Source organism: Lutra lutra, chromosome X (assembly GCF_902655055.1).
Source record: "Lutra lutra chromosome X, mLutLut1.2, whole genome shotgun sequence".
Classification (NCBI taxonomy): Eukaryota; Metazoa; Chordata; class Mammalia; order Carnivora; family Mustelidae; genus Lutra; species Lutra lutra.
The window spans coordinates 43657040-43684722 of NC_062296.1; the positions used below are offsets into that span (position 1 = coordinate 43657040).

The following is a 27683-nucleotide window of genomic DNA, read 5'->3' on the forward strand; positions in this document are numbered from 1 at the left end:
AGTTTCCTCCAAATTTCAAAAATGTTTATTTTGAAAGAATGAGAGAAATAAGACAGAGGTATCAATTAACAAGAACAATGGCACTGAAGAAAATACAATAATATGTACTCCCCCCACACACAATGCCCCACCCCTCTCCCCATCCCTGGCACAATAATAGTAAAACCATCAAAGCACATCAAACAAGGAGAAACAGCAGTACTGAATGAAGAAAGCAAAGTTTCATACTGCTCAATCCAACCAATCCATATCAAATATCCTTCCCCCAACTAGACTCCAGCCACTGTAATGATAAAGAGGTGTAGAGGAGACAACCACAGGAGTAACTGCGATCTCAGTTTACACTAGCAAAGTTCAGTGAAGATTCAATAGGAGTAATGAATCTGTTTGGCAGGGAAACACTGGATACAGCTCCTCTGTCAAGTTTCAGATGATTTAAGAGAACAACTAGAGTTTGAGATTCACAGATTTCTAATGGAACTAATCCCTGCTCCCTCAACCGTAATGGAGCAGCTGCCAAATCCTGGTTAGTTGCTGAGAGTAGTAGGAAGTGAGGCAACTTTTGGCTTAAGAAAATCCAAAAAAGATGTCTGGTAAAAGTTTACTGCTTCGATTTCAAACTGTGAGCAAAGGTGCTTAGTAGGTTGAGTTGGGGCAAAGGCAAGGTGAAACTTCCAATTTTATCACTTGAATTAGATTATGTATTGACTGCATATATCCCTTATTTTAATTAAACTCAATATGGAGTATTTAAAATTTCAACAACTGTTACAGTGGAGGCTAACCAGTATAACTCAGTGTCTTGAATTGAAGCAACTGTCTCCTAAAGTGGTAAATTAAAGTTTTCAGCTGAATTTCCCTCATCCCACAGGAATACATCACTTGATTTATACCAGAAGTAAGTAGGATTCTCTTTAGAAGAGGTTTATTTTATTCTGCCCTCACTAGAATCAGTTTGTAAAGGGAAGGATACCTGTGCAGGATTAGTTCAAGATCAGAGCCTTATCCTCACACCTGCGTGCACAAGTGTGCACGCGTGTATGTGCACACACACACACGCACAGACAGTAAATACATTTTCCCACACATAATCTTATAGTCACATGCTTGCTGGAGTCCATCTCACAAATACACATCAACAGTTAGCCATATACATGTACATGCAGCAAGATGTGAGTTGCCCCAAAGTGATTAAAGGTGGTGCACATATGTCTATGTGGGGAGGTCATTTTAGGGTATAGGTGTACACAAGCCAGTAAGACCATTAACTTGCAGATTATATTTTTCCCTTTCCCTCAAGATAAATAAATCAAATGAAAAACACACACTGACATCTTCCTGGGTGTCATGGAGGCAACTGCCTGGAAGGTCCACTTTTTGCACTTCTGCTTTCCTATGACAACTTCATTTTGCCCTGAGGGGCCTTCTCATATAAGGAGGGCTGCTCCTCCGCATTCCCGGCATTCCCCGCTTGCCCCGGCAGTGGCAAGGGCTTCTTCTCAGAAGACCGGTCTTCAGGCTTGCGAGCAATCAGCAGGCGGCAGGTGAGCAGGATTCCAAACACCAGAGCATGGGCGTAGCGTTTGAGAGGATCACCGACTAGCTGATGGAAGAAGAGCACAGCCAACACCAGCAAGAGTAGGAAGAAGTTGGCCACATCTTTGGGACGCCCAGGCACAAGGGTCATGACAATGCCACAGGCCACCTCAAGAGCACCAATGCTTTTGCGGAGGAGAATGGAATTGATCCCCATTTTCTTCAGCAGAGGGAGGGCTCGGACATAGCTCTTGTAAGCACGTTTCTAGAGTGAAATACCACAAGGAATGCCACATTAACGTTGATTTTAACGTTAGAATGAAGAACACACAAGCAAGGGCTTCCTTCTGTCCCCACCAGGTTCCCCCCCCTTTTTTTTTACTGTGGCTCCTAAATAAAAGCCTTGTAATGAAGATAAGAAAAAAATAAGTGATCTTCTGAGATCCCTGTGGTTTAAACCTTAGTAACAGCAGGGCACCTGGGTGGCTCAGTTAGTTGAGGGTCCAAAACTTGATTTCAGCTCAGGTTATGATCTCAGGGCCATGGGACTGGACTCTGCCCTCAGCATAGAGTCTGCATGTCCCTCTCCCTCTGCTCCTCCCCCCACTCGCACTCGCTTTCTCTCTCTAAAATAAATGTTAAAATAAATAAATAAATAAAACTTAGTAACAACACCAAAGAGAATTTGGCTTTATAGTTAAAAATTATGTTCTGATTATAAATCATAAACAACACTAAAAGCATTTATAAGAAAATTTATTGGGCCCATAAAATCTGTTACAGATTAGCCACATTCACATTTTCTAGTGCCTGCCTCGTTCAAACCCAGATGCATACGAACACCAACAAAAATGAAACAAGGCAAGGTGCAGTATGATAAAGCCTCACTAATTTGGACTTCCCAAATTTGGAATCTGTGATAATTCGAAAAAAGCTAGGCAGGAGTTTACACTTGCAGAATCTGCAAAAATTAAAAAGTGAGTACTAAGTAAATAGAAAAATTAAAATGTGTGCAAATGTTAGCCCCTTATATATATTTAAAATATAGTAAGATAAAAACTAGTCTCATGGTCAGTGAGATAAAAGTCCCAGGCCTTTACAAGATGCAACTTTGTTAGCCTGGTGCAAGTTCATTAATTTTAATCTAACAAATATGTATTGAACACCTACAATGGATTATGCGATGGAGATTAAAAGGTAAATAAGCCAGGGTCAAGAAGCTCTTGGTCTGGTGCGGGGAAATGGATACACAAAACGCCAGTATAAAGCAATATGGTTAAGGACACATAATTGACATCTGTATGAGGTCTAATTGTAGCCCAAAGGGAGACATCATACAACAGAGGAGGGAGTCACGGGATATATTACAAATTAATAAGATTATATTGACCTTAGGGTAATAGATAATCATATTTTTCACTGTATCCAGATGGGCCTGATCCTCATTTTGTAGTAAATCGATGAGATTTTATCAAGTGTCTTATTAGGTTGGCCCACCGCTTTGTTTTCAGTAAGTATCCATTAACCCATTCAATATTTATTAAGTGCTTCCTTGCACTAGGCACTGTCTAGGTACTTTGGATACAGATATCAATCATTCAAAGGCTCTTCTTTCCTGAAGCTTGAGTTTATATGAAGAGAATTTATGGGTACCAAACAAAATTATGCAGTAGAAACAGTGGAGGCATACCAGAGTGGTCAAGTCTCCCTAGATGGAAACAGAGAAAAGCTAGAGTGGAATATTAAAGGACGAGCAGGTGTTGGCAAATCAATAAGCAAAGGGCATTGCAGGCAGAAGAAACTGGATGAGCAAAGGCCCTGAAGCACCAAACAGACTTGTGTGTTTCAAACACTGCCCCAGTTCAGCATAGGTTGGGAGAGGGAGGGATGAGAGTGAGACATGAAACAGGGGAGATAGATATGAATCATGGATCCTGAGAACTATATACATCCTCTTATATATGTCTATATATGTGTCACCAGGAGATCTTGGAGAACTATATATGTTGTGCTGTGGAGGTGGGTTTTATCCTATAAGCCAGGGCAAGCACCATAATTTGCTTTTGAGGAAGGTCCTTCTGGAAATAGTGTGGAGGGTGCATTGGGAGAAGTATGCCTGGAAGCAAGGAGACCAAATAAGAGACTTAGATTAATGATAGGAGGGATAGAGGGAAGGGGACAGAGTCAAGAATATTTTTTTTAAAGATTTTATTTATTTATTTGACAGAGAGAGATCACAAGTAGACGGAGAGGCAGGCAGAGAGAGAGAGAGAGAGAGAGAGAGAGAAGCAGGCTCCCTGCTGAGCAGAGAGCCCGATGCTGGGCTCGATCCCAGGACCCTGAGATCATGACCTGAGCCGAAGGCAGCGGCTTAACCCACTGAGCCACCCAGGCGCCCCGAGTCAAGAATATTTTTTTTAAAGATTTTTTATTTATTATTTATTTGACAGAGAGAGAGATCACAAGTAGACGGAGAGGCAGGCAGAGAGAGAGAGAGAGGGAAGCAGGCTTCTTGCTGAGCAGAGAGCCCGATGCGGGACTCGATCCCAGGACCCTGAGATCATGACCTGAGCCGAAGGCAGCGGCTTAACCCACTGAGCCACCCAGGCGCCCCATGAAGAATATTTTTAATGCAATATCATAGAACTTAGTGTTATACTGGATGTGGACACTGGGGGAAAGGGATAAGTCAAGAAAGATTCTCTGGTCTCTGGCTTGGGTATGTGGGTAGAAGGGTGTTACCATTCTCCAGGTTTGGGTATGCATCTGGAAGATCATATTGGGGGTGGGGCAAGGGGTAGGAAGGAGTAAGGGATTCAATTTGGGTTTTTTAGTTGAAGTATCTCTAAGACATCTAAGTGGAGATGTCTAGTAGGCAGCTCAGTAATAGAGGTCTAGAATAATGATACAGAATGGATAGTCATCAGTATCCATCCTGATGTATATATACATCAATATGTATATATACAGTCTATATACAGCAGAATGTATATATGTATATATATATAGTATAAATACAGCAGTATATGTATATATACAGTATATGTGTATATATGTATGTGTACATATATATACAGCAGAATGTATATATAGTGGGAAAAATTGTGTGACTGACATTTAAGAAATGGAAAGAGGAAGATGGTCCACAAAGCAGACAGAAGAGAGTGTGGTCAGAAAAGTAGAGGGAAAACCAAGAAAGACAGGGTCATGGGGGTCAAGGTTTTCAAGAAGAGAATAGTCAAAAGTTCCAGATGCAAGGCAAGTATCATGAGAATCAGGCAGAAAGCCAACTTGACCTCTTAGAAGCATCTGGCACTTAGAATAGTGTTCACACACTCTAGATTTGGAACAAACGTCGTCATCTCTCTCACTTCTGGATCAGTGAATGCAACTTATTTCATGGATTAACTATCATAAGTGGCACAAGATAATCCTCTATGAGGACTGTTAAAAGACCAATGGTTTAGTGGGGAAAAAAAAACATAATTTTTATTCAGACAGACTTGGCTTTAAATCTCATCTCTGTCACTTTCTAGTGGGGTGTCCATAGGCAAATTATTTGACCTCTCTGAGCCTCATTTTCCTGAGCAGGGTTAAGAATAAAGTGAAATGAGCCAGGCTATTTGCCTTGAATGTAAAATTTAAGAAGGCACCAAAAGGATTTCTTGAATAAGGTAAATGATATCATTAATGAGTAAAATATCAAAGCTTCAGATAAAGGCAGGATCCAGCTCTGCACTTACACAACCCTGCCTCATTTATCTCTTCCCAGTCCTGGCCCTGTCAGATCCTGTCTTTAAAATTTCACCTCACCCTAGTCCCTATCCTATTCCTGAGCATGTAAAGAAACACAGAGGGTTAGTCATTCTTCCTCCCTCTTCCCATTTTAGGTTAAATCAGGGAGTCCCAGAGAAATTAGGAGAGATGTTGATGAGTTGGCAGAGTAAAACCCTGGGTTGAACTGTGGGAGACCCATATGGAGCAGAGCAGAAGTGGTGAGGAGAAGTGTACCCATTTCCTCTCACTATTAATCTAGATGCCACCTGCCCACTCTCTCCCTCTCTGCACTCTGGTGAGAGTAGCAGGGCAACATCAGGGAAAGAGGTCTAGACACAAGAGTCTTCTTCAACACTTTTAAATGAGGACCATTTCTAATTAACAACACAAAGCTTCCCAAAAGGCAGTTCCTAAATCCCAAATGTAAGCTTCTGACATGATGAAGGCAGGAGGCAAGATGAGTTTCTTACAGTTGGTTCAGAGCCAAGACTTCCAGATGCTGGCTGAGTGGCTTCTGGAAACACTCCTTTTTTGGCTAAGGCTAACCACCCATCATTCAAGAATAGATTCTTAACTATACTATAGTGGAATCCGTAGCCTGGGGCCAAATTCCAGGTCTTTAAATCAAGTTCCCGTGACTTCAGTGATCTTTTTTTTTTTTTCTTTACATTTGGTATAACTCCATATTACTTTTTCAGTTGTTTATCTAACTTCTTAAACTACCACTGTGGATCTTTAATGCAGCTGTTGCCTCTTTTTTTTTCCCTTTCTTTTCTCCAGAGGAAACTGCACATGGATAAGCCATTTCATCAAATCTTTAGTGCAAAGCTGAGTAGGTACAGATAGCATCTATTCTCCAGGACTCCAGACAGGGAATGTTTAATTTGTTAGAAATGGGACTAAGCTTGGATGGAGTCTTGACATTATAGGAAGGCCTTTATTCTTTCTCCTGTGGAGTAGGATGGAGACATCAAAAGAATCCTACTATTGCCAGCTCCATCAGTGTTTGGTCTGGGCCACATCAGTTCTAACAATAGAAGGGTCACATGTCTTGAATCTATAGTAACTAGAGCTCTAAAGACTTTAATTGTCCTGATGGTAAGAATAAAGAGAGTTGACTGAGTCACTCTCCCAAAAGGCTCTCACAATTCACTTTGTTAGGTCTGTTTCCCTTCCATTGCAATGACCCAGACCCTGTAACCATAGTTTCCTTATAGGGCAAGGAAGCAGGGAAGAAGAGTGTTTAGTCAAATGTTTCAAATCCCTTTCATAGAAAGCAATTGTCCAACAATATCCTTGGGCTGAGATTTTTAAGATAAGCTTAATTTCAATTTTAGTTTTGCCCCTAAGTTGCTTAGAGAAAATCACTAAGCATTTTACTATCTGGGTTTCCCCTTTTGTAAATTAAATGAACATTTTGGAGATTTAATTAAAAAAATCATAACATCATGGTATCAGACAAGGGCCACACAGAGACACACACACACATTTCATTATCAGTGAACCATACAATGAGAAGTCCATGCATTTGCAAGCAAACCATGGTGATTATTTTAATGATAATAGCGGTGAATCAAACAGGTCCATTCTTATGGTATGAGAAGATATGATTCAGACATGAATCAAAAGCATATGGAGCCTTTCTTTAGTCATACCCTTTCTCTTTTTGTCATTTACTCTTCAGAACAACGTAGGGTCCATGATCTCATATTAATGACATTTATTTGAAGAGCTCAAAACCATCTAATTGCATTTATCTTCAATTGCAGTTAATTACTGATCCAAGTCAGCTAACAGGACAAAATGGGAACAGAGACCAAGTGGTTTGATCCACTTCAGTACACTTATGCCAGTTAGGTAAAGAAAAAAATGGCTAATCCACTGTAAATTCCATTTATATAAAGTTCAAAAACAGTAAAACTAACTTATGTTGTTAGAAGTCGGGAAGATAATAACCCTTGGGGAGGTAGTAACTGGAAGGGGCCATGGGGAGGCGGGTTTCGGGAGAGCTGGTGTGTTCTTGATATGGGTGCTGGTTACACAGGAGTATTCTGAAAATTCCTTGAGCTGTACACTTACGTTAGATGCACATTTCAGAATGTATGTTACACTTCACTAAAATTTACAGAGGGGAAAAAAAAAACTATGAAAGCCAAAGAGGACACTGACAAAAATACATTTTGGCTAAACTTCTCAGCTTCGTTGATATCTTAGACCATAAAGGCTCATAAATGCTGCAAAATATGCTGACTCGAATATGATTTCCCTGCATCTTTGTAGGGGAAAAAGCCAAATGTGAGTTATTGATTATTTCTTCAATGCAATAAAAAGCCATCATGTGTTTAATTGCCAAATATCCATGTGAATTATAAACACATTTTAAGCAATTCCACTTTCTGCTGTCATATAGTACCAACCTACAGAGGAAGCTGGCAAATCTTGTCCTACTAACCAAAGTGGATCCTTCCCAGATTGCATTTTAGGGCAGAAGGCTTCAACTATTAGTCAAAGGTCACTTTGAAACAAGCATAGCTCTTGGCCATTGAGAAGCTACACGTTCCCTGGCATCACCTCCCGTGGAGTTTAGCTTGAGATGGTTGACTGTATGAATTAAGCAAAGTCACTTTCCATCTCTGGGTCAGTTTCCTCTCTGATGGAATAAATGTACTGTACCACCTCAGAGAGCAGTCTAAGCATCAGTGAATTACTATCTTATTACCTAGCTGGAAAGCAATTAATCGCAGTGATTGGAAGCATAAAAGATTACCTAAGGACATTAAATAAACTACCCAAACATCTGGAGTGTTTCCCCAGGGATATACAAACCCTAGGGCATTTAACTCTAGATAAGCCAATCAACCAAAAAACAAACCTTCACTTTGAGGGGATAAGAAGAAGCAGAGCCTTGCCCTGTTCTTAGCGCCAAAATCCCTTGGCTTCATTGTGACAGGATTTTGGTGTTTTCTCACTATTCTGCGTGTAGCCCCTTTTGATTACAGAATGGAACCACTGCCTCAAAGAGCTGAATACCAAATTTAGAGCAAGTCAACCATTTCTTTGTTCCCCATCACTGCCCAGGAAACTGCTTAGCAGCATTTCTATGTGCTGTCTCCCAATTTCAAGTGAATTAATGAAGGCATTTAGTCAAGGGAGTGATCAGTCATGTTGAGTTCATGTGGGCTTTAGAGTACTCTATAATGACATTTGCTAAATCTGGAGGAGGTATGGGGCGACACACACCAAATGGGCAATTCAGAGACATCTGGAAGTTCTGCATGGAATCCACTGTGCATTAACCGGCAGCAAGTGTGGAGCTTTCAAAATTAGCTAATTGCGTAAAGGTCTGTTCACCAGGGCACATGAAAATAACATCTTGCTCTTTTAAGTGCCTGATTTCAATCCCTTAAACTGACCGTTCAGATTAGTCAGGAAGCCCCTGCATAATGCAGAATCAATTATTACCATCACTTCACCCGGAACATTTCTTGAACACTGGCTATATGTAAATTACCATTGTACCAGATGCTTCCATATATAATCTCAACTAATACTTACAACAACCTTCTAAGGGAAGAATCATTATCCTCATCTCACAGATAAGGAAACTGAGGCACTAGGAATGTCAGGACTCAAGCACTAACCTATATGACTGAAAGTCTGTGCTCTTTCCATTAACCATTCCTGGTTTCTGCAGTATACAGGAAAGAAGTTAATAATCATTGGTCCGTAGGGTTTTCAGCCATGATTCCTCACAGAGGGGACAACACCTAAGCATAACACTAATGGTTTTAGAACAAGAAAAATAAACAGTGACAAAAAAGAAAAAAAAAAACCAAAATCTAAATTTGAAATTGGTTTCAAAGTAAAGGTTTGAATTGGTGTAGTTGAACGGTTATAAAAAAGAAGCAAGAATGTGCCAGATATGTTCAAGAATCAGTTGCAAGTTCTGACATCCAAAAAGGCAGTTGTAATCATTAATGACCCCTCTACTGAGAAGATTCAGTCACGGACTTGGTTTCTAATCTCTGCTCCCACAACAGCGTACCCTATGATATTGGATCAGTTTGATCCATCAGTAAAATAAGAATAACTAATAAGATGAATTTACCTCACTGATATGTTTTAAAGAACAAATAATCTTTAAACAACGACACTTTGAGATCTTGTAAGAAAAGCTGCTGCAGTCAATGAATGACTGTCAATGCAGAGGAATCACTCCTAAATGGAAAACAGAAAATCCCAGATAATCAGCCTAGCTGATCTAGAGTTGGGTTCCTTAGGGGCCATACCGCCTTCTGAGAGCAAGAAATGGCTCCTAAACTACATAATCAAGATCGAACCAGAGAACTCTGAAGGGTGGTGACCAGCCAAGACAATGCTCCAATGACTCATTCATTCACTCATCCATTCAACAAATATAAATCGAGTCCCTTCTTTGTACTAGAACTTAATTTTTCCCATTTCCTTTGGACTTAAGAATAAAGCTTGGCCAGCTCAGAACTGGTGCAGTGGCCCCTATGCTGGACAGCCCTCCCCAGCCTGGGGCCAATGTTCAGTGCAGGAGGGGACCCTGGAAAAGGCAATCTGAAAATCCTCCTCAAGCTTCATACTACTGTGAAGTCTATCTCCCAGCTAGATATAGTTCCTCCATTCTTTCCAGATACCCCTGAACACATAAGCTCAGAACTGTGCTTGTACACACACACACACACACACACACACACACACACACTCACAATGGTTCTATACTGCTGTATTAGCTTATACTTATATAAATATGTTCCTTTGTATGATACGAAATCTTGACATTGGTTTCTTCTGCCTTTCAGGAGACTGCAAAACACAGCTCCACTCCCTAGGAAGAAACCTACTGTAAACCCATTTGTGGCTGGTCCTCCTCGTGAGCTCCTGCCAAGCTGGTAAGAAGCTTCCCGGTGACTCCATTTTAGCTGGATTGCCTGCAGATCCTAACAGTGTACTTAGGGTACAGGTTGGGGGGACCTCTAACACAGTGGAGGAGGGCCTGAGGGCCGGGAAGTATATTGAAGAAGGCTACTATGTCCTAAGAAAAGGAAAAGTCAAAAATACCTAAGGTTCACACACAAACATATTAATACATGTATATATGAAAAGTAAAGAAAAGCAATAGCATTTCATTTACTTGTAATCTAAACTAAACTACTACACTGAAACCAAAATATAGTGGCGTTTCACCTCCACCAGGTCCCTCTGCATTTGGTGGCATCTGCTACCCCACCTCCCCTCCCCTCCCCAGTGCAGGCTGCCTTGGATTCTCATTTTGACCTGATTTCAATCCCATCTGGCCAAACATGCTGGGAGGAGGGGAAGGGAGAAGGAGAAATACATTAGTATTTGCCATTGGGGCTAGACCTAGGCGCTGGAGTCCCAGCCACCCTCCCCCACCTCCAGGGTGATCCTGTGGTGAGAGAGACATGGAAAGCACCAGCTCAAACCCTGAGTCAGAAACCAGAGCTGCCTGCAAACATTTTCTAGCATCTACAATTCACCAGTCTCCATCTATTTGCAGCTCACGTTGAGGGGCTCTGGAAGGCTCCGCAGTGGGCTCCAGGAGAGCGCTATTTATTCCTCTCAACGTGTGGGGCTATTCCTCCTTGACTCAGCCCTAATGGAGAGACCCTCTTCCCTCTTTTCTCTCTCCCTTCCTGTTCCTCCCCTAAGCTCCTTTCCTTCTTGACCTTGAGAGCCCAGTAATGGGTTTGGCAGTCAGGCAAAGGCAGTGAGAAGCAGGTTCTCTTCAGCCAGGGCGGGGAAATGAAGAGGCAAAGTGACAGGGGGAGAGACGCGAGACCGAAAGTGCTGGAAACATACCCTGCCATCTCCTCACACTCTACAGCATAGGAACAAGTCCTCTTCACGCCCAACTGGGGAGAGCAGCCCAGCCCCCAGGTTGCAGAGGAAATGTTTTGGCCAGTCACCTTCGGTGATTCCAACTCTGCAGAGGGGAAAAACTGCAGAGGACCTGACCCTGGGCATCCACAAGAGGCAAGGTGGGGATTATGGATTATTTTGCAGGAGAGCAGAGGCAGACTTTGCAGATTTTGCAGATTAGCCCAGAAACAAAACAAACAAAACATCAAGGTCTCCCTTGAGAGAAGAGGAAGAAGCAGGCACTCAGTGACCTTTATTTGGGCCAAGACTGCTTTGTCTCAAGGATACAGACACACACCCAGGCAGCTAGAGATCAGCTCTCATCCAGGGATGAGTGCCTTTCCCGCCCCTAAGAAAGGCTTGTTTTAGTAGCCTGTTCTCCCCCAGCTCTTTCCGTCCTTCCCCTTTGTTCTTCCCTAAGATAAATAAACTCTCCAGCCTGCTAAACTCTTAGCTCCAAGGGAAGGAATCAGACTTGCAGACTGCTTGCCCGGACTTTGGGTGTGCTAGAAGAAGGGAAGGATTCCTGCCAATGACAGGTGTTACGCAGGTCTCAGCCTTCTGGTTTACTTGGAGGTGGGGGTGTACTCGCTGGGCAACCCCTCCCCCAACTGGCATCCAGTGGCTCCAAAACAGTTGCTCCCAGCATAGCCTACAAATGAAATCGCTCTTGTCCAGCTGCACCTTCGAAGCTGCAAAGTTGTTGGGGAGAAGGATGGTCCGTGGTGGGGGTAGGGGTTAAGGGGACGGGACCATGGACTGGGAAGGAAAGAAGGGGAGAGGTACTCGCAATCTCTGGGGGGTGCGTCCCTCGTCACCCGTTTGCTTCACTTACCATCTCAGTGTAGGCATCCTTGCTGAGCCTGGGGGTCAACTTGATAGTTCCCATGAAAACAAAGAAGAGTCCCAGGGCCACTGAGAGGGCCACAACAGTTACGGTTCTGGGGGATGCCATGGGGTCACCAAGGCAGGTCCCAACTAATCCTTCTGCTTTGCGCACCCCGTCTGTCTAAGGCGCAGGCAGTTAGCACAGAGAGAGCTAGAGGGACGCTGCGGAGGCAGCAGGCAGCTAGAATGACAAAGGGAGAGGAGGGAGCTCGAGAGAAAAATTGAGAGATCGAGATTCAACCTCTCTCACTACAACAATCTCTGGGTCCTAATGCCCTACTCTTACTCCTGGCCAAAAGCACAGTCTGGAAGTTAAAGAAGACCTAAACTGAGGTGGGAACTTCACGTCTTAAAATGGGGGGAAACTAGGTTATGCTTCGAGTTCAGTCCCTGGGCTGCCTCTGGAATGAGGAATCAGGGAAGACCTCCTTCCCACCACTTCCCACCAGGCGCACTTTTCATCTCTAAGTTATTTACTCCCTTTTTGCCACCTCCCTCCTTTTCTCCCCTTTTCCTTTCCCTCAGTCAAAACAGGAGTCCTCAGTTTGCTTGTTTCTGCAGTGGGTAACACTCAAGGATAAAATGGCAAAGTTATCAGGCTCCATTGCTACTGAAGAAAGCTTTATCTTTCTCTTCCTGGAAAACCGTTAATGGCTCCCATTGCCCAGAGATTAACTCCAGAGTTTTAAATTTGGCATTTTGACCTCTACCTCTCTTTGGAAGTTTATCTTCCAATAGCTCCCATGCCACCCTTTCTCTCCTATCTCCTCAGGGCCCCAGACAACCTGAGCTTTCCCACCTCCCCTACGTTCCCTTTCCCTAAGCCATCACTCTTCTCTAACATTTAACCTTGTCTTCAATGTTATCTCTTCCATAAAGACTTTCCTGATCCATTCCCAGCAGGATATGGTTTCTCCCTCCTCTGATTTCCTGAAATAATAACCAATATCTGTTTACTAAGTTTACTAAGTGCGAGACAACCACCCTTTACCTGTATTAACTCATTTAGTCTTTACAGCAACACTATGAGCTAGGTATGAGCTCCCACTTTATGGATGGACCTCTGAGGCACAGGAAAATAACTTGCTCAAGAGTATATGCTAACTAGAAAGTGGAGAGCCAGAATTCAAACCTAAGCAATCTTAACCTGGGTTAAGAGCCCAGGTTCTTGGGCACCTGGGTGACTCAGTCACTGGGCGTCTGCCTTTGGCTCTGGTTGTGATCCCAGGGTTCTGGGATGGAGCCCTGCCTTGGGCTCCCCGCTGGGCAGGAGGCCCACTTCTCCCTCTCCCTTTGCCGCTCCCCCTGCTTATGCTCTCTCCTCTGTCAGATAAATAAATAAAATCTTAAAAAAAAAAAAGAGGGGCGCCTGGGTGGCTCAGTTGTTAAACGTCTGATTTCAGCTCAGGTCATGGTTCTAGGGTCCTAGGATCAAGCCCCATATCAGGCTCCCTGCTCAGCAGGAAGCCTGCTTCTCCCTCTCCCACCCCCCCTGCTTGTGTTCCCTCTCTGTCTCTCTCTCCTTGTCAAATAAATAAAATATTTTAAAAATAAAATAAAATAAAGAGCCCAGGTTCTTAACCATTGCTCTATTGTCTCCCCATATACTTCATACTCTGCATCGTAATTATGGCACTGACCTGATTCTGCTTTGCACTATAATTACACACACACACACACACACACACACACACACACACCCCTTTTTGATGAGGCAGTGTTCATTAAGTGAAATAATAGTCTGGAGTCAGGTCCAGAAGGTCCAGGGTTTAAATGCCAGCTCTGCCACTAACTCTGTAAACTTGTCACTTAAGTTCTCTGAGCCTCCATTTCCACATTTATAAAATGTCTATGAAAATTCCACCTCAAAAGTTTGTTGTAAGAATTTGATATAAGTAAATCGCCTAGCACAGTGTCTAACATAAAATGATGTAGTTCCCTTCTGTGTCTTTTGCCTTCCTAATCTGCTCCACAGTTTAGCTTATAAGCATTTCAAAAGTAGGAACAACTTTTCTATATCCCATAGTACCTAAAACAATGTCTTCTGTGCACCAGATCCTGATAAATTTTCCTTGGAGGGGGAACTGAAGAAATTTAAATACACATATTATCCCTGGGAGTGGTAACACTTGAAGGTTTAGCAATCATTTACATCTTATTGTGAAAGATTTTCAGCCTTTGTGGTTATGATTCGACCTATAAATTACTGAGTTCTACAATGCACATACAAGTGAATTAGGCACTATAGGAATTATATACCATTTTGCTTTCAAATTACATGATAACGGGAATAATAATATTCCTCATAAAATGAACAAAATACTGAATAATAATACTACTAATAAATATAAGAGAAAAATAATTCCTGATCCCAACATGCCGAAATGAACATTGTTATTCTGATTGGTCAATATTCTAATTGACCTTTTTCTTAAATATTTCTCTATGTACAAAATATATACAAATTAGTTTTTCAAAATTTGATCTTACTATAGAATCAGTTTTATACCCTGCTTTTCTTTTTTCACTTGTTAGCATTTTTCCATATCATTAAACCGTCTTCATAAACATTATCTTTCTGGGCGCCTGGGTAGCTCAGTCAGTTAAGTGTCTGCTTCAGCTCAGGTCATGATCTCAGGGTCCTGGGATGGAGTATCAAATCCAATTGGGCTCCACCCTGCTCAGTGGGGAGTCTGCTTCTCCCTCTGCCCCACCCCCCATTTGTGTACACAGGCGTGCACACTCTCTCTCTCTCAAAAATAAATAAAATCTTAAAAAAATCTTTCTGAAATGATTGTATAATACTTCAACATCATTTGAATGTACTATGTATATTTCATTTGACTCTTCTCCTATTGCTAGGTATTGTTTTCATGGTTTTTGCTTCTGCAAGTGAAGTTTCAGTGCACACCCTTATATATCAATCTTTGTCTAAATTCTTGAATTTTTCCTTAGGATAAATTTCTAGAAGTTGGATGGGTCAAAATTATGATCTTTTTATATGTGCATATTTTTTATATGTATATATTTAGTAATAGCTAACATTTACTTATCACCTAGAGGATGCCAGACATTTTGCTAAGTGACTTGCATGTATTGTGAGATTAGTACTATTAATTCCCTCCATTTTATAAATGAGAAAACGAAGCAAGGAGTGAAGCAGCTCCCCAGATCCAGAACAGGGCCACCAGCTATTGGGGTATTCAACTTAAACCTCTGCTGTTCCTCCATTTACTGTTGCTGCTCCTTTAAATCATTTAAAGATATGAATGTTTAAAAGACTCTTGATACATATTACCAATGGGCTTTCCAAAAACAAAATTTACCTTCCCATCAGCAGTTTAGAAGTATGTACACATCACCACATCCGATCTGCATTAAGGACTTCAGTGTTTTTCATCCTCACCAATTTCATTCATAAAAATTTGTCTTTTGTGGGTTATTAGCATTAGAACATTTTTTCATATATTCATTGGTCAAATGTATACCTTCTGTTTATGTCATTTTCCATTTTTATTCCATTTCCATTTTTATTTTGACCGTTGGTGTTTTTTTTTTAAGATTTTATTTATTTATTTGACAGATATAGAGCACAAGTAGGCAGAGAGGCAGGCAGAGAGAGAGGAAGGGAAGCAGGCTCCCTGCTGAGCAGAGTCTGATGTGGGGCTCAATCCCAGGACCCTGGGATCATGACTTGAGCCAAAGGCAGAGGCTTTAACCCACTGAGACACCCAGGTGCCCCGCATTGGTGTTTTTTGATCGATTCATGAGAGCTCTTTATATCATACTGACATCGATTATCTTTTAAATATCTTTCCCAGGAGCCCTGTGTAGTTCAGTCGTTAAGCATCTGCCTTTGGCTGAGGTCATGATCCCAGTGTCCTGGGATGGAGTCCCACATTGGTGAGGAGAAGCGGGGATGAGTCTGCTTCTCCCTCTCCCACTCCCTCTGCTTGTGTTTCCTCTCTCACTCTCTCTCTCTCTCTCTGTCAAATAGATAAATAAAATCTTTAAAAAAATTTTTTAAGAATAAATAAATACCAGGGTGCATGGGTGGCTCAGTGGGTTAAGGCCTCTGCCTTAGGCTCAGGTCATGATCTCAGGGCCCTGGGATCGAGCCCTGAGTAGGGCTCTCTGTTCAGCAGGGAGCCTGCTTCTCCCTCTCTCTCTCTGCCTGCCTCTCTGTCTACTTGTGATCTCTGTCTGTCAAATAAATAAATAAAATCTTTAAAAAAAAAGAATAAATAAATATTTTTCCCAGTTTATGTTTGCCAATAAATTTAATGGAGTCAAGTCTAGCAATACTTTTATGGCTTTTCCATTGCTTTTTTGTTTAGAAAATTCTTCCCCATCTCAAAATTTAACATTTGCTTCTACTTTTTAAAGCTGTTTTATGCTTTCTTTCTTTTTTTCCACATTTCATATGTTGATGAATTCTGTCCTTGTTGGTTTGTGATGCTTCCTTTATTGTATATTGGGTTCTTATCTTTTTACTTGGTCAGTCTGAAGGCTTCTAGTCCATTGATTCGTTTGTTGATTCTTGTGACAATATAATAATGTGGTTTTTTGTTTTGTTTTTAAAGATTTTATTTATTTATTTATTTGTCAGACTGAGAAAGCGCTAGCACACACAAGCAGGCAGAGGCAGAGAGAGAAGCAGGCTCCCTGGAGAGCAAGGAGCCCGATGTGGGACTCGATCCCAGAACCCTGGGATCCTGACCTGAGACGAAATCAGCAGCTTAACTGACTGAGCCACCCAGGCGCCGAAAATAATGTTTTAAGTGTTATAACTTATGTATACATTTTAATATCTTGTAAGCCAAGTATCTCATCATTGTTCTTTTTTTGAAAATTTCTTTGCTATTCTCTCTGTTTATTCTTTTAGGTGAACTTAGAATCACCTCATCGCTGTAAAATAACTTTGAATCTTGACTGGATTGACTTAAACATATAATTAATTTTTAAAAGCTGTCGTCTTATAAAATTTAGCTTTCCCATCCAGAAATATGGCATCAATTTCCATTTATTCAAATCCTAGTTGCTCAGAGATATACAAATATCCTTGTTTTCTTTGTGTAAAGTATATGCCTTTTTTAAAAAAGTTATTTCTAGGGGCACCTAGTTGGCTCAGTCAGTTGGGCGTCTGCTTTTGGCTTGGTCATGATCTCAGGGTCCTGGGATCAATCAGGGTCCTGGAATTGAGCCCCACATTAGACTCTGCTCAGCGGGAAGCCTGTTTCTCCCTGTCCCTCCTGCTCCCCTGCTTGTACTTTCTCTCTGTCAAATAAATAAATAAAGTTTTTTAAAAAGCTATTCCTAGGGATTCTATACTATTTTTTGTCGTCATCACAAATGGATTTTTTTTCTCCATTATATCTTCTGGCCGGTTGTTGCTGTCTTACAGGAAAACTATTGACTGCCATTCATTCCACCACTTTGCAGAACTCTTTTCTGAACTCTCTTTTCTGAGTTAAACCTGAGTGTTTCAACTGATTCCCTTGGGTGCTCTCTGGAGTGACAAACGCATCAGTTACAAATAATAGTGGTTTTTGTTTCCTTTCCAATAGTTATACCTCATTCCTCTTTCACATCTTACTGTGTTAGCTACAGGCTAGCTTCTAAGATTTGCCTGGCCTGGGCCAAGAATACAAATGGAGGCCCACTTACCACATCTCAAGGAGCCATGAGTTGGAAAGCAAAGAGAAGCTAGAAAGCCAATGCTTGTTACTACTGGGAAACAATCATTGTTATGGAAGACTCTATTGCTATTGAGAGAAGAAGGGCTTGACAAGTTGATTTATGTTTTCTCTTACTAAGCACTTCTGTTGCTCAAAACCTCCCTGCACACTAAAGCAGTGTCTGATATAAGCAGCAGCATAATACACACCTTCACGGCACTTGGATGCATTGGCCCTTTGTTTCAAGTACACAGGGCAAGCAATATGAAGTACTCCCCTTGCATTTGAATGATGTTAATTATGAGAGCAGAGGGTTAGGGTTATATGTTCTGCCACACTGAGCATTGGATCCTGAGTGACACAGATGCCCATGTCTTTAAATACATTTATTTGTATGTGTATGTAATATGAGGGACCCTCCAAATTATGGGTGCCAGAGCAGAAGCCCCTCTTGCCCCGGTCTGAGAATAGTGCTGGTTACTCAGAACATTTTTTTTTAAAGATTATATGTATTATTTGTCAGAGAGAGGGCACAAGCAGGGGTAACAGCAGGCAGAGAGAGAGAGGGAGAAACAGTCTCCCTGCTGCGCAGAGAGTCAGATGCAGGGCTAGATCCAAGGACCCTGGGATCAGGACCTAAGCTGAAGGCAGATGCTTAATGACTAAGCCACACAGGCGCCCACTCAGAACATTTCTAAGCACTTTTAAATGGTAGCAGCTTAGCTTTGTCTTCAATCCTAGTAAGAATGCTTTTAGTAATAGTTATCATTTACTGAGGGGTTACCATGTGTCAAATGCTGTTATAAGTGCTTTACATACATTATCTCATTCATTCCCTACAGCAACGCCCCAAAATAGGAACTATCATTACTGGGCTTTGTTTGGCTAAGTAACTTGCTCAAAGTCACATGTCTGTATGTTACTGAGCTGGGTATGTTACTGTTTGAAACCTGGGTATGTCTGAAAAAAGTCCATTTTATTAATGGCTACATCATGCTACACTCCTATTTTATCATTTATCATAATGTTAGCTATTGGTTTGAGATGATTCTTTATCTTTATTTGGCTCCGGAGGCAAAATAGAATACCAGATTTTTTTTTAAGATTTTATTTATTTATTTGACAGAGAGAGAGATCACAAGTAGGCAGAGAGACAGGCAGAGAGAGAAACAGGCTCCCCACTCAGCAGAGAGCCTGATGCGGGGCTCAATCCCAGGACCCCGAGATCATGACCTGAGCCGAAGGCAGAGGCTTAACCCACTGAGCCACCCAGGTGCCCCAGAATACCGGATTTTTTAAACTTGAACTTGAAACTGAACCGAGATCCAGTGCCTGGTTCCTAGAGAGTTGGCCCTCCTTGTTGTCTCTTAAGGAATGAGATATTCTATTCTCTTTTTAAAGATTTATTTATTTATTTTTAGAGAGAGAGGGAGAGAAAATCTCCTGCAGACTCCCCACTGAGCGTGGAGCCCCATGTGGGGCTCAGTCCTAAGAATCCTGAGATCATGACTTGAGTTGAAACCAAGAGTCAGATGCTCAACCGACCAAGCCACCAGGCACCCAAAGAAATTTTATTCTTGATCTATACCATTCCTTACATTCTATCATTTGCATATTTGTAGGTTTTTGCTCCACCTGTGAAGGTCTCTGGGTAGTGACTATACCAGGGGTCATGAACTCACATGCCTACAGCAGGTGAAGAGTTCATGTTAATATGTTAATCTCATGAGACATTAGGCAACAGATACTAAGTTTTTTTGTATAGTGATCCCCGAATGCTCTGAAAATTCTGTCCAGTGAGTTCTGTTATTGGGCCAATGTTTATAGATGGGAAAATTGAGGCTCAAAGAGGTTAGGCCATTTCCTCAAGGTCATCTTCTCATGAGTGGCAGAGCTAGAAATAGAGTATGCCTAACAGCAGAGCCTATTTTTTGGACCATTATTAGTTTTTAAACTTGGCTGGCCTTAGAATTACCTGGAAGTTTCTTTTTTAAGGCATCTGCAGAGATTCTGATTTAATTGGTCTGGGCCAGGGTCCCCACCCCTGGTATTTTTAAAAAGCTTTCCAGCTGATTCTTATGTGGGACCACACTAATGAACCCTGGACTCTGTTGCCTCAAAACTCAGCAACCTCAGCGTGTCTCAGGGAAACACAAGGCACGTGGTGGGAAAAGAGCAAAAAGTGAAAAGAGAAACAAGGTTATGGTAGGGTGAGTGCCTCTGTCTACTGTAGGCAACATATGGTCTTTATAAGGCAGGTGTGAACAATGAACTCTGAGGACAGCTTGCACGGTAATGGCTCTTTCCTCAGCTTCGCAAGTAGTGCTAATCGAGACCCTCTACAGCACTGGACTGAATGTGTCAGTTATATCAAAATCCCAACTGACAGGTAGCTATAGTCAGCAAATGCAGCTCTTCAATTTTAACCCTTTGAGTTACTTCCAAAAGAGAACCAGCTGTCAGAACCAAGTTAAAAAAACTGAGCCTAATCCAGGATGTGTCCATTTCCGGCAATCCTGTGTTCTGTGAGCACAGCCCCCGCACTGTGTTCTCCTCCAGGGTGGAATCTCTTGTCTGGTCTTCCTGGAGAGGCTGAGCCCTGAATAGAACCTGCAGTTCAGAACATCCCCAGGGTCCTTGAGCACTGAGCCATGTGGAGAAAGCAAGATTTCTGCCTGTCCTTACAGCTAGAGGCTCTTCTGTCCTTGATGGAAGGCCATAGAAGGCAGAGTACAGGTCCTCCGCTCTAGCAACAACAGCATTACTAGGAAACTTGTTAGAAATGCAAATTTTCTGGGGCGCCTGGGTGGCTCCGTGGGTTAAAGCCTCTGCCTTAGGTTTGGGTCATGGTCCCAGGGTCCTGGGATCGATGGAGCCCCACATCCGGCTCTCTGCTCAGCTGGGAGCCTGCTTCCTCCTCCCTCTCTCTCTCTCTGCCTACTTGTGATAGCTGTCAAATAAATAAAATAAAATCTTTTTAAAAATGCAAATTTTCTGGCCCTACCCTATACCCACTGAATCAGAAGCTCTGGAAAGGGGCCCCAGCAATCTGTTCTATCAATTCCTCCAGGGAATTTGGAGGAACACTAAAATTTGAGAACCACCGATGAAAAGCTAAAAGATTAAAAGTGGAGACACAGGCAGCAGACGACTGAATTCAAGTTCTGGTTGCACCATTTACTGTGTGACCTTGGGCAAGTTGTTTCTTCCTCACTAAATGTCAGTTACCTCATCTGTAAAATACAGCTACAATTTTCTTTTCTGTAAAATATGTACCTACGTGGGATAATGCACATAGAACACCAAGCACAGAGTGAGGCACAGAATAAGGATTCAATACATGTTGAATACTTATTATTATTATTATTATTATTATTATTAGGGCTGTTCTGGAAAATCACTTTTATTTCCAACATATTGGATTCCTTTGGAAAAGATCTTAATAAAAGATCAGAAGCCAAGCAAAGTTTCTTAAACAACTCAGTAGGGACAGAACAGAAAGTATTTCAGGTACGTTTTGTCACAGAATCATGAAACATAAAAGCATAGGGGAGTATCTAAAAAACAATCTAGTCCTACCATTCCATTCAACTTGATAATGGCTTTTGAAAGAAATATAGGCATATAGCATCAGAAAAAGAAAGTAGAGAGGAATGTCATTATTATTGAAGATTTGCTGGAGATGGTGATTTGGAGAGCATGGAAACTGTAACCCCTAGGTTGTTGTAGAATTTGTGCCCTTGGGTTGAATCCGAGGCATGAAAGCTGAGATTCATGTACTCATGATGTTCCAATGTGGATCAGGACATGGGAGAGGTGTCCCCATGTTATTTCTCTATATCTAGCTTTAAGGGAAGAGAAGCCAGTGTTGGAATGCTACTAATATTGAACTGCAAATTCCAACATTATAAAAAGCAAAGGGTTGGGACCTTTTTAAGTGAGAAAATGAACATCAGCACCAACCATATAAATGTGAGGTAGTAAATATCTTTGTTACCTTAGAAACCAGAAGATAAAGGTAGCTAGGTAGTTTGGTGACAGTTTCCAGGGTAATTCCTCCCACATACAACATGAGAGCTTTCCTATTACATTAACTCTTTTTCTACAATCCCATGGGACCCTCACTCAATGTTCCACTATCACCTCTCTCTCTCTCAAAAAACTCCCTTTCTGACTTCCCTATTTTTGTAAGTGCCAATGCCATTCTCCTAAGTACTCTCTTCAAAAACCCTTGATGTTTATCAGAGAACTGAAGGGCCCCAAAAGTAATATGTATCTCCAAACCTAAGAGATACAGTTTAGAAAAAATTAGAAACATAAATCGGGAAATGATAGACTCTTCAATTGAAAAAAAAATTTTTTTAAAAAGCTCACAGTGAATGAAACTAACCATCTGTGACTCTTCCCTGAAGCAACTTCTTGTAAATATAATTTGTAGATATACTGCAGATGAGATTAAGATGCTTCCCAATATCTCACCTGGGAGCAACCAACCCAGAATGTAATTCATGTAAGATGAGCTGTTACCTTGGTAACTGTGACATGAGGATAGGGGGCAGGTAATATTGTAATGACAGAAAATTCTGGTAAGTAGTTAGAGGTGATGGAAAAAAGAACAGTGGAGAGTCAGCGTTTATCCAACACTGTTCAAGTAATAAGAACGCCAGTCTGGAAAGCATGTTACAATTAACCCAAAGACCTCTATCAAAACCATTCATCTCTGTCTGTTTAAGTTGCAAGTGACCTTCTGATTGCTAGTTTGGTTTCTCCAGTACATATAGCTGATAGTTATAACCCTAGATAGGAGATAAGAATATTTCAGCCACTAGAAACTGGCCTGTAAGCCAGTATCCTACAAATCTGCTTCGTCTGTAAGCCAGTATCCTACAAATCTGCTTCATGTATGTTAGTCCCTCAGAGTCTAAATCACTTTCACGGGAACTGATAAAATCTAGTTCTCATTTTCACAGTCTGGACTATGGGGGCTTTACCAAGATGCATCAATTTGCTTTTTTCTCTGATATTTTACTCTTTTTCCTTATTATCAATGTAATGCCTGTCTATTGTAAAACAAAATTTGAAAAGTACAAAAATGAAAAGGAAACTGACAAATGATTCATTCCTAGGCCTGCTATCTAGAGGCAACAATTATAAATAGTTGGTGTATTGCCTTCCAATGCATTTTTTGCTTTATATATATAGAATCGTACTGAATGGGTAATTCTTTATCCTGTTTTTTTTTCATTTAAGGTTGCCTTCTACACGTATTTCGATGTCATTACAAACTTTTCAAAGACACAGTTTTAAGTTAAATTCTTCCTGAAGTGTAACACACCTACAGAAAAGTGCACATATCAAGAGTATAGACTGATCATTTTTTGCAAAGTGAACACACCTCTATAACCAGCACCCAGATGAGGAAATTGAATATTATCAGCACCTCAGAATACCCCTCATTCTGCCTGCCAGCTACTCCCCACACCCTAGAGGTAATGCCATTCTGACTTCTAACACCATACTATGGGTGTCATTTTTAGTATCTCTGAAATTGTCTATGGATAGACCATATTTTAGGTAATCATCCCTGTTTTCTAATGTTGGACCTTAAAGATGCTTTTTTGTTTATTTTATTTTATTTTATTTTATTTGAGAGAGAGAGAGAGACAGAGATAGAGAGAGCACAAGTGGAGAGGAAAGGAAGAAGCAGGCTTCTTCCGACCCAGGGCTCCATCCCAGGATCCTAGGATCATGATCTGAGTAGAAGGCAGATGCTTAACCACTTAACCAACTGAGCCACCCAGGTGCCCCGATGCTTTTAAAATTTTTAACTGTGAGACCCTTTAGGCATATCTTTGTTCACATCTCTGTCTCCTTAGAATAAACTCCAGAGATGAAATTTCGGGGGCAAATAGTGTGATATTTTAAAAGATTCTTGATTCTGGGGTGCCTGGGTGGCTCAGTGGGTTAAGCCTCTGCCCTCGGCTTGGGCCCTGGTCTTAGGGTCCCGGGATCGAGCCCTGCATCGGGCGCTCTGCTTCACAGGCAGCCTGCTACCCCATTCCCCCTGCCTGCCTCTCTGCCTACTTGTGATCTTTCTCTCTGTGTCAAATAAATAAATAAGTAAATAAATAAATAAATAAATCTATCTATCTATCTATCTATCTTTAAAAAAAAGATTCTTGATTCTAATTGCTATCCAGGAACTTTATATCAATTTATAATCCAACCAGCAATGCACAAGAGCATCTGCCTCACCGTCCATGGTCTACTTCAAGGAATAACAGATCTTTTCAAATCTTTGCTCATCTATATACTTTGCATGTTTTGTCATTACTAGTGAGGTAGAACAATTATGTTTCTCTTCCTGTGAATGAATTCTCTCTTCAAACCTTTGCCAAGGTCTCTGTTAGGGTCACTGTGTTTTTCTTATCCATTTATATAAGCTCTTTATACAATAAAGATAATGATCCTTTGCCATACTTGTATATCTTTTTCTGTCTGTTGTATATTTTTTAATTTGTTCATTATATCTTTGTCATATAGAAATTCTTAGGGTTTATGTAGTAAACTCTACCTACTTGGTGTTTTTTTTTTCCCTACTGGTTTTCAGTTTAGAAGGTCCTCCTATGTCCAAATTTCAGATGCATAATTATCTATATTCTATTTTAGGGCTTTTATAATTTGAGTTTTTTTTTAACTTTCGACTAATCATCTAGTATTTCAGTTGATGCGTGGAGGTAAGTCTCAAAATTTGATGAACATCACTATCAGTGCTTGTTAAAAACTCAAATATGGGATGCCTTGGGTGTCTCAGTCGGTTCAGAGTCTGCCTTGAGCTCAAGACATGATCCCGGGGTTCTGGGACTCCCACATGGGGCTCCTTGCTCAGCAGGGAGCCTGCTTCTCCCTCAGTGTGCCTCTCCGCCTGCTTGTGCTCTCTCTCTCTCTCTGACAAATAAATAAATAAATAAAATCTTAATAAAAACAAATATTTCTGAGTTCTATCCCCCTGAGATTTTGATTCTGTAGGTACAGGGCGGGGCTCACGAATGAGTACTTGTTACAGTCACCCCAGCTAATTACATTGTAGATGAGCCCTTGTCCACATTTTGTGAAATTCTTTTTTTTTTAAGATTTTATTTATGTATTTGAGAGAGAGAGAGAGAGAGAGAGTGCATGAGCATGGGGGAGGATCAGAGGGAGAGGGAGAAGCAGACTCCCCGCTGAGCAGGGACCCTCCCCCCACAATAGGACTCCAATCCGGGACTCAGGTCAGAGCGGTAGGCAGATGCATAGCGGACTGAGCCACCCAGGTGCCCTACACATTTTGAGAAATTCTTACAAAACGCAGTGTAGGAGCGCCCGGGTGGCTCAGTCCTTAAGCATCTGCCTTCCACTATGACCTGAGTCCTGGGATGGAGTCCTATGGGAAGGGGGTGTCCCTGCTCAGCGGGGAGTCTGCTCTCCCTCTCCCACTCCCCCTGCTTGAATTCCCTCTCTCGATGTCTCTCTCTCTCTCTGTGTGAAATAAATAAATGCAATCTTAAAAAAAAAATAGAACGCAGTGTAACCTGCCTTGGTACAGAGAGAGACCTAATGCCTCCCATCTGGATGACTGCAGCAGTCTCCCTCAGCTTCCAAGCCAATACACCCTAAAATCTTTTTCTTTTTTCTTTTTTTTTTAAGATTTTATTCATTTATTTGACAGACAGAGATCACAAGTAGGCAGAGAGGCAGGCAGAGAGAGAGGAGGAAGCAGGCTACCCGCTGAGCAGAGAGCCTTATGCGGGACTCGATTCCAGGACTCTGAGACCATGACCTGAGCCGAAGGCAGAGGCTTTAACCCACTGAGCCACTCAGGCGCCCCAATACACCCTAAAATCTATCCTACACACAGCATCCAGAGTTCTGTTCCAGAAACATCTCCTGAAAAACTCTTCATTAGCTGCCTATTGTTAAAAAAACTAAGGGGCACCTGGGTGGCTCAGTGGGTTAAAGCCTCTGTCTTCAGCTCAGGTCATAATCCTGGAGTCCTGGGATTGAACCCCGCATCGGGCTCTCTGTTCAATGGGAAGCCTGCTTCCCTTCCTCTCTCTCTGCCTGCCTCTCTGCCTACTTGTGATCTCTGTCAAATAAATAAAAATAAAAATCTTAAAAAAAAAAAAAAAACTAAATCAAATCTCTCATCCAGCACTCCAGGCCCTTCATTATCCTTCCTGACCTAGTGACCTCATCAGCCTTCTAGAACGCTAACGACTTCTGCACAACCCTCCCATCTAGCCTGGCCTGCCTCCTCCTGGGCCTTGGACACAAATTGCTCATTCTTCTTTTCCTGCTGCAGCTCCTACCTCTTCTCGGGTTATTTAAATCTTAAGCATTAAACTCAATCCTCACATTCTTTTCCTTCCCTCACTACCGGGATGATCCCCTGCTTTGCTAGAATTACCAAGGCCCATTGTTGTGTATTCTTCCCTTGTGAGTCTTCCCATTGGGTCTTGCAATTTAGAGGGCATGGTCTGTGCATCTATTCCTCTCAGCCTCTAAGGCGGTCGCACCTGAAGAAATGTGGTTAATGGAAGTGATTATAATACCTGTTATTTCTGAAAGCTAATGAGGTAGCCTCTCTGAAATCTCTAGACCAAAACAAGAATGACAAATTTTTAGAAACTTCACGTTGTTGTGATTTGGTTTGCTGATAACCCAGTTAAGCAAAGGTTGTCTTGGCTTCAACTCTTATTTAATTAAACAATATTGCTTGTCACCTATGACATGTCCATTTATTGACTTTTCCAGTTGAAGAGTCTAACCTTTTCTTTAATATGGGATATTTCTTTTCCCTCTTACAAATGTGATGATTTCTCTTTTATAGAAGAATATGCTTTATTAGATTAAATAAATATAAAAGGATTAATGGCTAAATAATTACATTATAGCTTCCTTAATTTCTTTTCTCTCTGTACCCCTCAGGGTTCTCTGCCTTCTCAAATGACAGACTTGCTTTAAAGGAGTTCACTTGGATGCTCAGAACAGGTGGGGGATGCCCTTCCCTTTCAAATAGACAAGGGAAGGATTCAATTCAAAGCATCAAATATTCATGGAGCTTCTATTAGGGCACCTGGCTAAGTACTAGGCACAATAATGAATGCCAAGATGAGAAATGATAATGGAGCAGAAGGATATGGGAAGGAGAAGAAAAGGAAAGAAGAGGTGGAGAAAGGAATAGAGCTGTCTATCTGCATAAAAGGGGTCTAAGAGGATGGGACGCCTGGGTGGCTCAGTTGGTTAAGCAGCTGCCTTCAGCTCAGGTCATGATCCCAGCATCCTCGGATGGAGTCCCACATCGGGCTCCTTGCTGGGCAGGGAGCCTGCTTCTCCCTCTGACTCTGCCTGCCACTCTGTCTGCCTGTGCTTGCTCTCTCTCTCTCTCTCTCTGACAAATAAATAAATAAAATCTTTAAAAAAAAGGGGGGTCTAAGAGGAGAGAAAGGGAGAAGAGAACCAAAGGTGCATTCTCCAGCCTGGTCTCACTTGATAGCAATGTGCAGGCCTAGAAATATGAAGCAATGGTTTGAGTTAAAATCGTGCTTAAGAACTGTTAGAGTGTTTAGGAAAGGCCATAAATCGGGGGTACCTGGGTGACTCAGTCATTAGGCATCTGCCTTCGGCTTAGGTCATGGTCCTAGATCAGCCCCACATTGAGCTCCCTGCTCCATGAGAAGCCTGTTCTCCCTCTCCCACTCCCCCTGGTTGTGTTCCCTCTCTTGCTGTGTCTCTCTCTGTGAAAAAAAAAAAAAAAGAATCTTAAAAAAAAAAAGGAAAGGCCATAAATTGAGTCAAGGCTTTACCTGCTCAAGCCTTTGGAATGGGGAGTAAAAGATCTCTGTCTCTTTTTTT

At 41.7% G+C, this 27683-nt stretch overlaps 1 protein-coding gene across 1 annotated transcript; it reads right to left on the minus strand.

The window, feature by feature from the left end:
- Positions 1–7: 7 nt before the first annotated feature.
- TMEM35A (transmembrane protein 35A) lies at positions 8–12304 on the minus strand. Its single transcript, XM_047716836.1, has 2 exons — positions 12059–12304; positions 8–1801 (listed from the first exon to the last, which is right to left on the minus strand). The coding sequence occupies exons 1-2, from the start codon at positions 12176–12178 to the stop codon at positions 1394–1396; spliced, it is 528 nt and encodes a 175-aa protein (XP_047572792.1). The 5' UTR covers positions 12179–12304; the 3' UTR covers positions 8–1393.
- Positions 12305–27683: the final 15379 nt, after the last annotated feature.